General features: G+C 35.2%; 1 protein-coding gene across 6 annotated transcripts in view; it reads left to right on the forward strand.

The window, feature by feature from the left end:
- Positions 1 to 4,487: 4,487 nt before the first annotated feature.
- The window catches only part of LOC131034233 (CST complex subunit CTC1), a 143,224-nt gene continuing 135,135 nt past the window's right edge, over positions 4,488 to 12,576 (forward strand). Inside the window, exons 1-6 of one of the 6 annotated variants that reach the window (XM_057965649.2) lie at positions 4,488 to 6,636; positions 6,792 to 6,910; positions 6,993 to 7,067; positions 7,188 to 7,266; positions 7,401 to 7,460; positions 8,091 to 8,162. In XM_057965649.2, the coding sequence (XP_057821632.2) occupies positions 4,642 to 6,636; positions 6,792 to 6,910; positions 6,993 to 7,067; positions 7,188 to 7,266; positions 7,401 to 7,460; positions 8,091 to 8,162 (2,400 nt within the window). In that variant the 5' untranslated portion in view covers positions 4,488 to 4,641. The remainder of the gene's footprint in view (positions 6,637 to 6,791; positions 6,911 to 6,992; positions 7,068 to 7,187; positions 7,267 to 7,400; positions 7,461 to 8,090; positions 8,163 to 12,576) is intronic. The other 5 variants (XM_057965647.2, XM_057965650.2, XM_057965651.2 and 2 more) reach the window with 5 other exon arrangements.

Consider the following 12,576-nt stretch of genomic DNA (forward strand, 5'->3'; position numbering starts at 1 on the left):
GGCTTGCCAAAATAGGAGATGAATAGAAAGCATATATATATAGACTTCCCAAATATAGGAGTTAATTTTGTATGATGACTTGCCTTTCCTCACAGATTCGAAGGGCAAGTAGTTTCTAGGGAGTTCTTAGGTTCAGTAATTTTGTACTAGTTAAGCCATCCTTTTAGATATTCGTGGTATGATGGTAATTAGGCAACTAATGGCGGTATACATTATTTAGATGGTCTCAGATATCATATTTATTGAAAATAGACATTAAGGATAGAAATTATCTCGAGGGCGTAGTGAAAGGATAGTCATTATGAGAAATGACTACTGCATTATGGGAAAGGCTGACCTTTGAGTTGGTTTGAGGGCCGATCCACACATGCCAAGGAAGATAGGAAATTATATTGTGCGGAAGGATCCAACAGTTAACTTTTATTTAGGAATGGAATGCAAAGATTAATTCAAAGCCATGGAGTCTAACATCAAAGTTTTTTCTGCAAGTGATAATCGTTTTATGGCCTTCAAAGGTGAGATTAAACTAGAATGATGGTGTAGAATTCTGAATGTGGCAGATGATTTCACGCTTAGAGCAGTGTGGGAGATTATGGGGGAGGATTTATTCAGTTATGAATTCATGTATCGGGTTAACTGTGATATCTCAACCATATTTTTGGCAATATTGCTAAGGGTAGGATTTCAGAAAAGCGAGGTAATTTTATTGAGTTTGTCATTATTCAAGGAAGAATTCTTGAGACTCTTTGAGATAGCAGTGGGTAGTGTGGATGAAACCCTTAAGGTTTCAAATCTAGAGGATTATGGTGACAAGGGGACAAATATCTATAAGAGGCCTATCCTGGTAGTGAAGGATGAAACAAAATTTGTGAAGAGAACTCTCATTATACACAGGAATGCAGAATTTCAGTTGGTATGGAAACATATCAAGGAGCCTCCTCATAGAAATTGGTGGGTGAAGTTTCTTAAGGAGGAAGGGTTTGGAGTTCCATAAAACATGCCAAACACACCAATGGATAGGATACAGGTAATTCCCCCAATGATAATCAAGGCTTCGTGGGTCAAAGGGAATTCAAAAGCTGAAGATACCTCCTGCAATCAGCCTGAGAGAATGACTACGGATAAGGCATCGCCCTTTGTCGTCGACCTCACAGATATTGAAGAATAATGAGAATATAATTATACAGTACCCTTTGATATATAGGTTTGAGTATAGCTTGTAGACTTTCACACTATTAGGTCAGCAAATATTTTAATGGTATAGTAAACACTAGTTTGTTTATGCTTTCTCCAAAACCGACTTTGAATATTTTTTGACCTGATAGAATCTGGGTTGTAAATTAAGTAGGTACATGTAGTATTTGGGTTTTAATATAGTAATTATTATGTTTAGTAGCAATTTAATTTCATGGTTGTGACTGTTTGAGCAGATTATGGCTTTGGTCTCCATTTCTTAATATTCAGTATATTCGACTAATGGGTTATATTGCAATCTAACAGGTAATTTCTATGGCTTGAATTGATTATATTAGTCATACCAATAAATATCTTTAGGCATATACAAAATATTGGGTTTAAGTTTATTTACTTTGAGTCAATATCAGATTATGAAGGAACTCTCTCTTTTGTTAGATATGAATCTCTTGTAATACTTGGATATCTATGGCTAGGAGTAGATTGTTTTATGACTAAATGCAGGCAGAGGAGTCTTTGTTGCACCTAGTAAGGGAACAATCATAGTCATAGACATATATACCCAATATGAGGAGCTTTTAGAGGCCTCTGATCTTTGCTTTTGGGTTTATGGATATAGCACCTTCAAGGACCGGCGAGATCGATTTTCTGGCCTTCTTAGATTGTTTAACTCTGACAATGAATTTTAATTTTTTGCCTTTAATAAATTAGCAAGAACAATTAGTTAAAAATGTCTCAGCTTTTTATGATGGATGGTTAGTTAATCTACAATAGATAATTATTTTTGAAAGTTTTTTTTTGGACTGGAGATAGATTCACAGAATGTTTTATGAGGATCTGCTATCAACATTGTGAAATTTATTTAAGATAGATTACCAATGATTGAATTATATGAAGATGAACTATACTAATAATGTGGTTGAGAAAGGTTGTTATGTTTGTTTGATGTAGGTGCAGTAAGCAACTTCGAAGAGGAGAACCCGATGAAAGCAAATTTGGTTCATAAAGATGGGATTACTATATTTTAGGTTTAGTCTTGGGATTTGGATATAATGATCTGTAAGGCTTAATTGTATCAGGCCATTTGTATAATGGGGGAAATTAGTTGTAAGGTTCGACTTTGTGATCATCTTGTACTTACTTCTAAATTTCTGGACCCTATGGGTCCCGGGCAAGACCAGAGGTTTTCTTGACTGCATTCTTTCCTACCGGTGCCCGCACTGAATGGAGATTTACTTAGTTTTATATTTAATAAAATACTTTGGCTACGACCTTTTACCTAGCAAAAACAAAAATTAAAAAAAAATTGTTAAGTGCTAAATATCTTCTAATTGTCAAATCATCTACCTACTTTGAGTACGAGAGCCATCTTGATCTTGACAAAATTGATGAAAGTGATCTTGATAAATGGTGAAAATTTGATGCTATATATTGGTAAAATTAAATACGCTTCCAAAATTTCAGACATTCTTTTTATAAGCATGTAATTTATAGTGGTAAAAATATTACTTATAAATACCTCGTAAATTAATTGTCATTTAACATATAATTAACCAATAAATCAAAAAACTAATTGAATTGAACCCTCAACAATTATTGTTATAGTTATTGAAATAAAACTAGCCAATATGAACTATTTGCCAATTGATAAAGATTTGCCCCCAAAAAATGTCATTGGCTATAAATGGGTCTCGGTAGAGTATAAAAGTTTGGTCAAATTATGAGACCACAATCATACAATCATATCTGATTACATAAAAATTTCAATCTCTATTTTTCTCCTACTTCTATATGAGGTTTTGTAATATCGTGTCTTTGATATAGAACAACACACATTTAACTTTCTAAAAATATTTTAATATAAAGGTGGTAGTGCCCTTGACCATGATGAGTCAACTATTATGTTTTAGAATTTATCCAATTCACAACTTAAATAAATTAAGAGTCAACAATGAACTAAAAAAATGCATGCATTAAAATAAATTTGAGAATGATTATGGCTTGCCTTAAAATCAATGCGATGTAGAATTTGACAATTATGATATTGCAATAGAGTTTGAATTTAAAATCTAATAGTAGACAATACATAAGAGAACCTAGGATTCAAGAGTTTGGGTGGACCATGCTTGTGATGTAGTCTAGCTAGCTTGATTTTGTCCCAATGACACGATTTCATCTTATGGAGAGATAAACTAAGGTACCTACAAAATGTTCATTGATGCATATTTAAAGAAAATAATGTGTTGGTAAAGAATATTGTTAGGAGCTTCCTATATGTTGAAGTGAAATTTCCTCAATGTTCAATCATGCCAATATGTTTAATTAATAATAGTAAAAAGAGAAAGAGCTGATATTAAATGTTGATGTAAGTGATGGCAATGAATGTTATTGAGTTGATTGTTCAAACAAATGGGTGAATGTGATTGATAGATGTCTTTTATAGCAAGCTTTCAATTATGGTGTTGATAATGAATGCTAATAGTTAATCAATTAATATTGAGATCAGATGTTAGCAAATGTTGTCTAATGTTTTCTTTTCAAGACATGTATAGGGGATATAATTGTATGTGTAGTTTCATCTATGATGAAAAATTTGATGGGAATTGGATCTTGCAAATTTTGAATTGAGAGATATTGTATATTGGAGTGTTGAGCTCAAGTCTAAGTTAGATGATCAAGCCAAAAGAAACAAATTATGCACTTTAATCACGTATCAAAGACATCGACACAAAGTGTGAAATAAAATTATCTCTACAATTGTAATTTGTAAAAATATATTTTAATAAACTTTCTAAAACACAAAGCTAGTCAAGTAGCCCTTATCTCTTGGTGAAGTTGTATGACTTACAAAGAGCTTACTAGGGATTAAGTCTTGTTGATTACAAAGAGCAAATATTCTAAAAAGATACGCTGAAATCATGTCTTGGGCATATTTAATAGAACATATACTCCTTGATTCTTTAATAAAAGATCAACCCCATGAAAATTTTATCAAAATATATAACCATTGATCCTAGACATTAAACTAAAAGATCTTGAGCAACATAATGAATACCCTTAATCTTTGACACTAGATGAAGAGGATGGATTATTCATACACCATACACCTAACACCTGATATCAATGAATACGTTTTTAATCACGTCCACCAGGTCAGCCTAAGACCAAGGAATAACCAACAAAAGAAAAGCTATTTATTTGAAAAAACCGAATGATACCCAATTTTCTTTTAGTTAAAAGATATTTATTCGAAAACAAATAATTTTTTTTAAACTTCAAAAGCTTTCCAACCGTTCTTTAAACACGTTTAGTTTGAAAACGTTCCCCAGCTAGTTGTGAACCGGGAAAGCCAAAGTCCATCAAGCAGACTGAAAGGGCGGGCAATATGCAAATCTTCGTGTAGAAGGATATCGCCGTTAATGGTCAATACCGCAAGGCCGTAGGCGTATGAAAATGGAAGATTGCACCCTTCTCTCTATCCAAGATCTCCTTCAACACTCTTGTCCGGTTACAGGTGCTCTATCTCTACACCTTTCTTCCTCTTCCATTTCCATTTCAAGCTTGTCCTCCACCCACATCACTGACAAGAAGCGAAAGCGTTCTCATAAACCTTGCTCTGCCAATGTGAATGAAAGACATGGGAAAACTCTAAAGCCTATCAATCACCCAACTCTGATCAGTGGAACAATTCAATTATGGAATGGCGACTCTCTCGCTTTTGCGGACCATACCAACACTCGCACTGTATGTTGCGTGGCTTTTGATCTCGATCCTCATGTCATTGGTCGCCAAATCAACATTCTCTCATGGAATTTTATACCCCATACCATAGGCAGTGGATGCCTTGAAATTTACAAATGGAGGTTGGCCACTGTAAACGCCCCACTCGAGATACGCACAGACACACAGAGAGGCAGACTACGTAGTGGCTGCACTACAGTCTGCGGCAGATTATGTGCAATAAGCCCTCCCTTTTACCTTCCCTGCGTAAAACCCTGTAAAGAGAGTTTCAATGAAAATGAGTCTGTACCCAATAGTGATGGCATTATTGGGGGTAAGCCCAGTAAAGAGAAGTGCAATCAGGATGAGACTGCACTCAATTGTAATGACGGCGTAATTAGGAGAAAAACCAATAAAGAGAGCTGCAATCAGGATGAGACTGCACCCAATAATACGGAGAGTATAATTGGGGGAAAGTTTAACAAAGAAAACTGCAGTCAGGACCAGACCGTACCCAATAATAGTGACGATATAATTGGGGGAAAGCTCAATAAAGAGAAGTGCAACCAAGATGGGAGTGTGCTCAATAATTTTGATAGCACGATTGGTGGAAATGGATGTCCAATTGGGCCTAATATAAAACATGATGGTCTGGATATAGATATCGTGAAGGGTCTGAGAGGGAAAATAAGAGCTTCTTCTTCATCTTCTAACCCGACTACATCTGAAATGACAAAAGGGCTTTTCTCCAAATATGGTCACACCCACATCCGTAATGAAAGTCTCATAAACGAAAGTAACAGAAGCCAATCTGTCAAAAAACAGAGAATTCATAGGGTGGGAGATATCAACAAAGGAGGCAATGCCGACCTTTTTGATAAGAACTCAAGAAATTTACACAAAAATGCAAAGCTCACGTTGTCAGAAGAAGAAAATACCACTGTTGTTGTGAAAGGGAAAGAAACTCGACTATCAAATTTACACACTAAAGAAGAAAGCGTTGGTAATAATTCAAAGGATAATGCAGCAGGAGGAGCTGAGCTTGGCTTTGTAATAGAACTCCAAGCATGCAATCACAAACCTCAGTGCAAAATGAGCTCAGAAGTTCTGTTTGGCATTGCAGAAAAAAATCACACTTCCGTGGAGCCTGCATTTGTTTACTTCACTGGTTCAATCGCTGCTTGGCGGCCTGTGCTATCAGGCTTATTTGGCAAATGCCTGAATGTTACAGGGCTCAAGAGGAAAGTAATTTTTATAGGGAGTGAAAAGGAAAAGTACAATATTTTTGTTGCTACAAGAACAACTTTACTGTCTTTGCTATCCTCCAAGAAGATAAACAACCACTCTGTCACAGAGCATTATGATATGTCAGAATCCTATACTTACAGTACAAAGGGGGCAGTTCCAATATGGATGGCAGCTGGTTTGTCTAAAACTCCATCTGATTTGGATAATTGTAAATCAATTATGTCAAGCAATGTTGACATGAGAAGATGCTCAGAAAATTGTGCATCTGATCTGCCCTCTGGAATAGAAATTCCTGGATTGTTAATTGGCAAGGTGAATGAACAAGGGCAGGGACAAGGCAGTACAGGTTCGTATGTTGGTGTTGTGATTAGCATACATATGCAGGGCTCACTTGTAGAACTAGACAAGAATGTGTGGCTTCTCCTTAGTCATCAACCTCTTACTCAAGTGCAAGGACTTAGAATTGGGGTTCTTGTAAGTGTCAGGCATCGAACGTGCTTCTGAATATTGGATTGTTGTAGGCTATGCATACTTTAAATTTTTTGGATATGTGTTATTGGGTGCCTAAATCTTAGTTGTTAATTCTAGTTAAAACTCATTTTATTCTTGTGGGTTGCAATATTTGGTAGCTTGCTTTGATGCATGTCCACTTCATTAAGATACAGTTTGCGTGCGAGAAAATATTGTTGCTTGGTGCTTGCTTCAGGTCACATGTTGTCGTCAAATCATTTTCACCCCTTAGAACAATGTAAGTAAAAATCCGCAAATTATGTTCTCTAGCAAATTTTTTTAGGCAAATTATTGAATCATTGCACATATTTTCAATGCAGGTTTAATATTAGACCTCATTCTTGGAGCCTATTAAGTAGATATATTGAATCTCTTCCATTTACAGCTGCATTTTGGTAATATAGATGTCCTGCCACGATGCCCCCTATTTCTATGACTTTAATAATACAAGTCTCTTGGTTAACTTTTTTGTTGTTTGGCTGCATTTTCAAATTATTCTTCTGATTTTACTACAGGGTGTTACTCATAGCCATATGCTTTAGGCGTAAATTTCAGGGATTTTTCTCTGAGAAGGAGATTCTAGGCTCAAAAAAGGTGTTCTAACAAACATTTTCTTTGTAACGAGAATAGTTTTTGAAGTGTGGGTTTTGTTGTTTTTTCATTTATTTTAAAATAATTTTCCATGCATTTAGTTAATAAAAATTGCACTATCTGAGATGTTTTGCCAGCGTGAAGGTATGGTCCAGAAATACGTTCAATGTTGGTGCTCTCCATTTAACTTGCATCGGGTAATGTGTTTGTCACCTGATTCTCTTTCTCCATGTGTTCGTCATTTCTCCTCATATTTTCATGATTGCATCTTGTTTATTGTTAATTTCATCAATCGTTCTTACCTTGCCCATCTTAGGTTCGTATGTAGCAAACATTCATTATATGTTCTTGTTAATAGGTACATTAGCAAACACTTTCACATACCATCTTTTCAATCTATGCAAAGAAGCTCACTACCACACTTAGAGAAAGGTAGAGAGGTACCTATTCCATCAAGACTAGCAAAGATTTGCACTCAACTTTGTCTGTTTGTAGACCATATTACTACAACTGCTTAACATAGGGCATTTGCCCGATACGGTTTTTGCCCACTTCATCATCAATGATCATAGTGTTTGTTCTGCCTAACAACTACGCCATGGCTGGCTGAACTAACATTCATAATGTAGTAATACATTACTCAATTAGTTTTTCTGTTCGTGAAACTTTTCCTTAACATACACAACTTATGGATTTGATTATTATATATTTGAACAACATATGCTGCTTGATGTTGATGTCTGAAATTTTTTGTTGTCTTTGATTTCATATTGTGATTTTCTTGATGTATAAATGTTGATCATTCTTAGTGTTTTGGATTTGGATAGGATGTAATGAAGGAATTCTTCAACCACAATTCTTGTCCAATAGGCAAGCGAAGTCGTACCATATTTCAATTGGTAAGAGGTTGTTCCAAGTGGTTTCCATTGTTGATTTTATAAACTTTGGATAGGTATGTTTAAGGACTTAAATTAAACTAGTTTCATGATTTTGTTCATAAAACAATGTACAATGGTATCTAGAATATCAATGTCTTTTTGAGTTGACAAACTTTGCATACTTCTTCCGTTCCTTTACATTCCAAACCATTCATGTCCTGATTCATTTATTCACTTTGTAATTGCCCAATACATTAGATCTTGATCAAATAAATGTTACCTTTCCACTATCCTTAAGTGTTTATCTGTACAAATGTAAGATTAATGCCCTTTAAAGGGTTGTTAGTGTTGAAGATATAGCTACGATAGAGATTATTGTCTCCTTATTTATTTCGTCTAGTATCGGCTCCTTAGCTTCCGTTCCTTCCTTGCCTTGTTTACTGTCGGCGACTCTTCATGTTGCTACGGCTGTCGGTGAAGGTGATGAGGCTGTCCATGCAGATGTAACTGTCCGTGCCTTTCCCTCTCCCTTCGTGTGACTCTTCACTGGAATTCCCGACATGTTATATTCATTATTCTTCCTTGTCTCGTCTTCTTCTTCTTCGGCAGTTTTCTATATTGGCTTCTTCTTCCTTGTGATTGTGTCTGTCAGATCAGAGATATTGTGTATTCCTTCTGCATACAGAGTTTCAGATATTTGAAGGTTTTGGATTGTATTTGAGATGTATCAGCTGAGTTCATTTTTATGATTGATTCGTAGAGAATCAAACTCATATTATTGTGATTGATAGTAATCTTAGACTATCATCAGTTGTATTCTTTTCTGAGATATAATAAAGTTCATTTTGAGTGGGCTGGGTTTTTCACCCTCAGGTGGAGGGTTTTCCCAGGATAAGGGCTTGTGTATTTGTGTTTCATTCTTTATTTTCCGTTCTCAGATTTTCCATATTCTGGTTCAAGTTTTAACAGTTAGCCTTGAATTGTGAACTACAGACTGTTGGACCTCACTTACAAAACTGTAACTATTTGGAATGTTTGACCTCGTTCTTAAGCAAATTGAGATTACGGATCTCTACTTCTAACTTTTCAAACATAGCTGACCCACAAAACTTCACAGCCCAAGTCATGACCAAACCTGCATAGTATTTACTGTAAATTGTCACCTTGTCACATTTGCAATATTCATCCCAGCAAGCATTCTTCTATCTATCTATCCAGGATATATGGAAGTTGTAACCTGTAATAGGTGCAACTTTGTCACCTTTCCAGTGTTCAATGAGCCACCTTTTATCTTCTTCTCTAGGATCTATGAATTAGCAATTTGTAACATCTACAATTCATAGTCTGTTGAATTCCTCAGATGCATTTTACATGTTTAGATTGGATAGATGACCAGTCTTTGCAGCCGTTCTGATAATGCCAAATGGTTTTTTGAGGGAAACCTCTTCTGTCAGTGCTCAGAAAATGATCTCAACTTGCACATGGCCTGCCAGTACTGGGCCTCAAATGAAGTTTCTTTCCTCTCTCACTGATGCTGTCAAACCGATACTGGCCTTAATGATGCTAACCATTTGTCGCTTCATTGGCCTGTAATATACTGTTTCTACTTCATGACTGTCCTTGCTTCTTATTACATCTCTGTTAGTGCAACATCATTTGAACCAGGAGTTTCCTGTCTTTTGCATTGCCTGCAAAACATAACCTTGATGCTTTACATAGGCAAGCTTGATAGACTTCTTCTAAGCCACCTTTCATTTCCCAGCATTTATAACCAAAGATATCATTATATAAACTTTAAGAACAGTGACATTCACTGATGCCTTCATGGCAACTTCACCTTGAATCCATGCAAAAGTCTTTGCGCTATTATGCCATCATGCTTTAGTCTTTTTCTTATCTTTACCTTTAAAATTTTTCAACCTAAATTCTAATGATGGAGCAAAATCATATCCTTTATAGAGGAAATCAATCTTTGATCCTAATCTTTTCCACAAAACAGTATTTTTTATGGCCCTTTTGCAGATTCTTTGAACCTGTAGACTCCTCTGGTATTCCCGCTGATACCCTTCTTGTGCTTCTTTCAAACTCCTTGCTGAGCTGGCACTTAAGAAAACCATTAGTATCTTTATCAAAGCAGGCTTTAATCTCTGGATTCCTTCAGGAGCAATAAGAATTTTGGCTAGTTCAAATTTTCCCACCAAGTTATTGTCCTTGGTACTTGCCCTTTCTCATTTGGATCCCTGAAATGAGATTCCCAATTAGTACCTGAACACCATAGTTACTGTTACCCATTTTCATTCTCCAGCTCAATCATTGGAGCCAGTCAAGTTTTATAGTTTTAAGGGAGCATGTTTGCTGTTTGTGTTTTGCCAAGAGATACTATAGAATGCTAAGAAGAGTTCCAAGTAAATGCAAGTGTTCACAACCAATCAAGAACCATACAACATTGCATATTTGAAAAAAGCATTTTTCTTTATTCATAAATGTTAAATGAGATGCTCCCACACAAGCTGTGGGAATGACTACCGATGATGCATTATACAAGAAAATGATGCATGTAAAAAATAAAATATAAACAAAGATAAGGGATCCGTCATTGCCTCGTAATGACGAACCCCCCGCAGTTGAGTAGCTTCATATCCAGCTCCTTTGCAGAGGTCCCCTGCTGCTCTAAGTGTCTGCAAGAAGATAAGAGAATTGCATTAGAGCTCGGGATACCATATCCTTGCATATACATCATCAATGCATGCACAATCCACTCCTACAATGCATTATACCAGTCCAATCATTGTACGTATCAGAAACAACAGGAAACATATCTGAAGATTCATAGTTTTTGTCTAACAATTTGTCCATTGTGCTGATACAGGTAAAGTTTTATCGCTGATTACTTCAATCAAATATGTGCATGTGGGAAAAATGGGCTCTCACGAGGGTTGAGCTCAGCATGTATGACATTAGGGATAGATTATTATGACATCAGTGAAACAATCCTTACCCATCTCCTATGGTGGTCACAATAAAGGAGTACATGTCACTCATGGCATTAGGCTGATAAGAACATGAGAGTCTGTAATGTCCCCTACTTGGTTCATCAATATTATGTCAACTTGAATGTGGTCGCTTAGGGGTGATTAATATTATAACTGGTAATTCGGTCAAGCTATTGACTCTCTATGTAGAGAATACCACCTAGAACAAGGATAGTACTGCCAGTATTTAATAACATATCTGATCTGTTCTAAATCTGACACTGTATCTTCAATACACAGAACATTTATGCAGGAATATGCTAATCTTCTGGTGTACCTACTTATGTCTAAGACTGAAAATATATCCTTAAATACACAAAATACTAATACAGAGAATGGGCTAGTTCTCTGATATATATACGCTATGTTCTGGGACTGAAATATATCCTTAATACGTAGAATATGTATACAGAGAATGGATGGTATTCTGATATCGATCTTCCTGAATCAGATTCCTTCTTCCGTTTGGGTATAATCTGGGCGTCATTTTTCCTTCTTTCCTCTATCGTGCCCCTCCGTTTAACCCCCCACGTGCACCTATGTATACATGTGGATCAGAGGTGATGCAAAGAGGAAGTCGTGACTTCTCCAAAAGTCACGACTTCTTTTACTGAAGTCGTATTTCCTTTGGAGCCCGATAGGATTAGTTTAGCTTGTTAATGTTTAACATCCATAATAATTAATAATTAATTTACTGCTCATTAACAAACCAATCTGTTAATATATAAACATTAATCACACAGAAACTATAATTAATTTTATATACTGATACAATGTTAATTATGCATTTATTCACCAACTAAACATGTTAATGTGGATTTTAAATAAATCAATGAGATACATATATTTATACAACTATCGATATTCCATTACATGATGAACTAGTGGTTACAAAGTTATAATAATGGAGGGTTATTGGTAGCCAATTGTAATTGGATAAGATGTTAATTGGATAAGATATTTTAAACTTTCCCTTTCATCTATTATTGCTACTATTTAACTTATTACTTTAATAACCACTTGAAAATGCTACCAATCTTAATCCCACAATTGTTCATGGGTTCTGTTATCTTTTTGGGTCAAAGATGGGGACATGACAACTATTATAGGCGATTTGTCAAGGGCTTTTCATAATTGGTAGAAATTGAACAGCTATCCATAATATGATCAAAATTTGTATTGTATTTTAATATTGGTTCTATTTATGGTATCGTATTAATATGATATAATGTATTTTGACAATTCATGTTATATTTTATATTTATTAAATAGCACGTTATATGATAAGTGTAATATATTCAATATATCTATTTTATGTTTTAATAGTATTTTATGGTAAAATTTCTTTAATAGTTAATATAATATTAATAATTGAAATATGAACGTTACATTAAAATAAAACA

The sequence above is a fragment of the Cryptomeria japonica genome, chromosome 3 (assembly GCF_030272615.1).
Source record: "Cryptomeria japonica chromosome 3, Sugi_1.0, whole genome shotgun sequence".
NCBI lineage: Eukaryota > Viridiplantae > Streptophyta > Pinopsida > Cupressales > Cupressaceae > Cryptomeria > Cryptomeria japonica.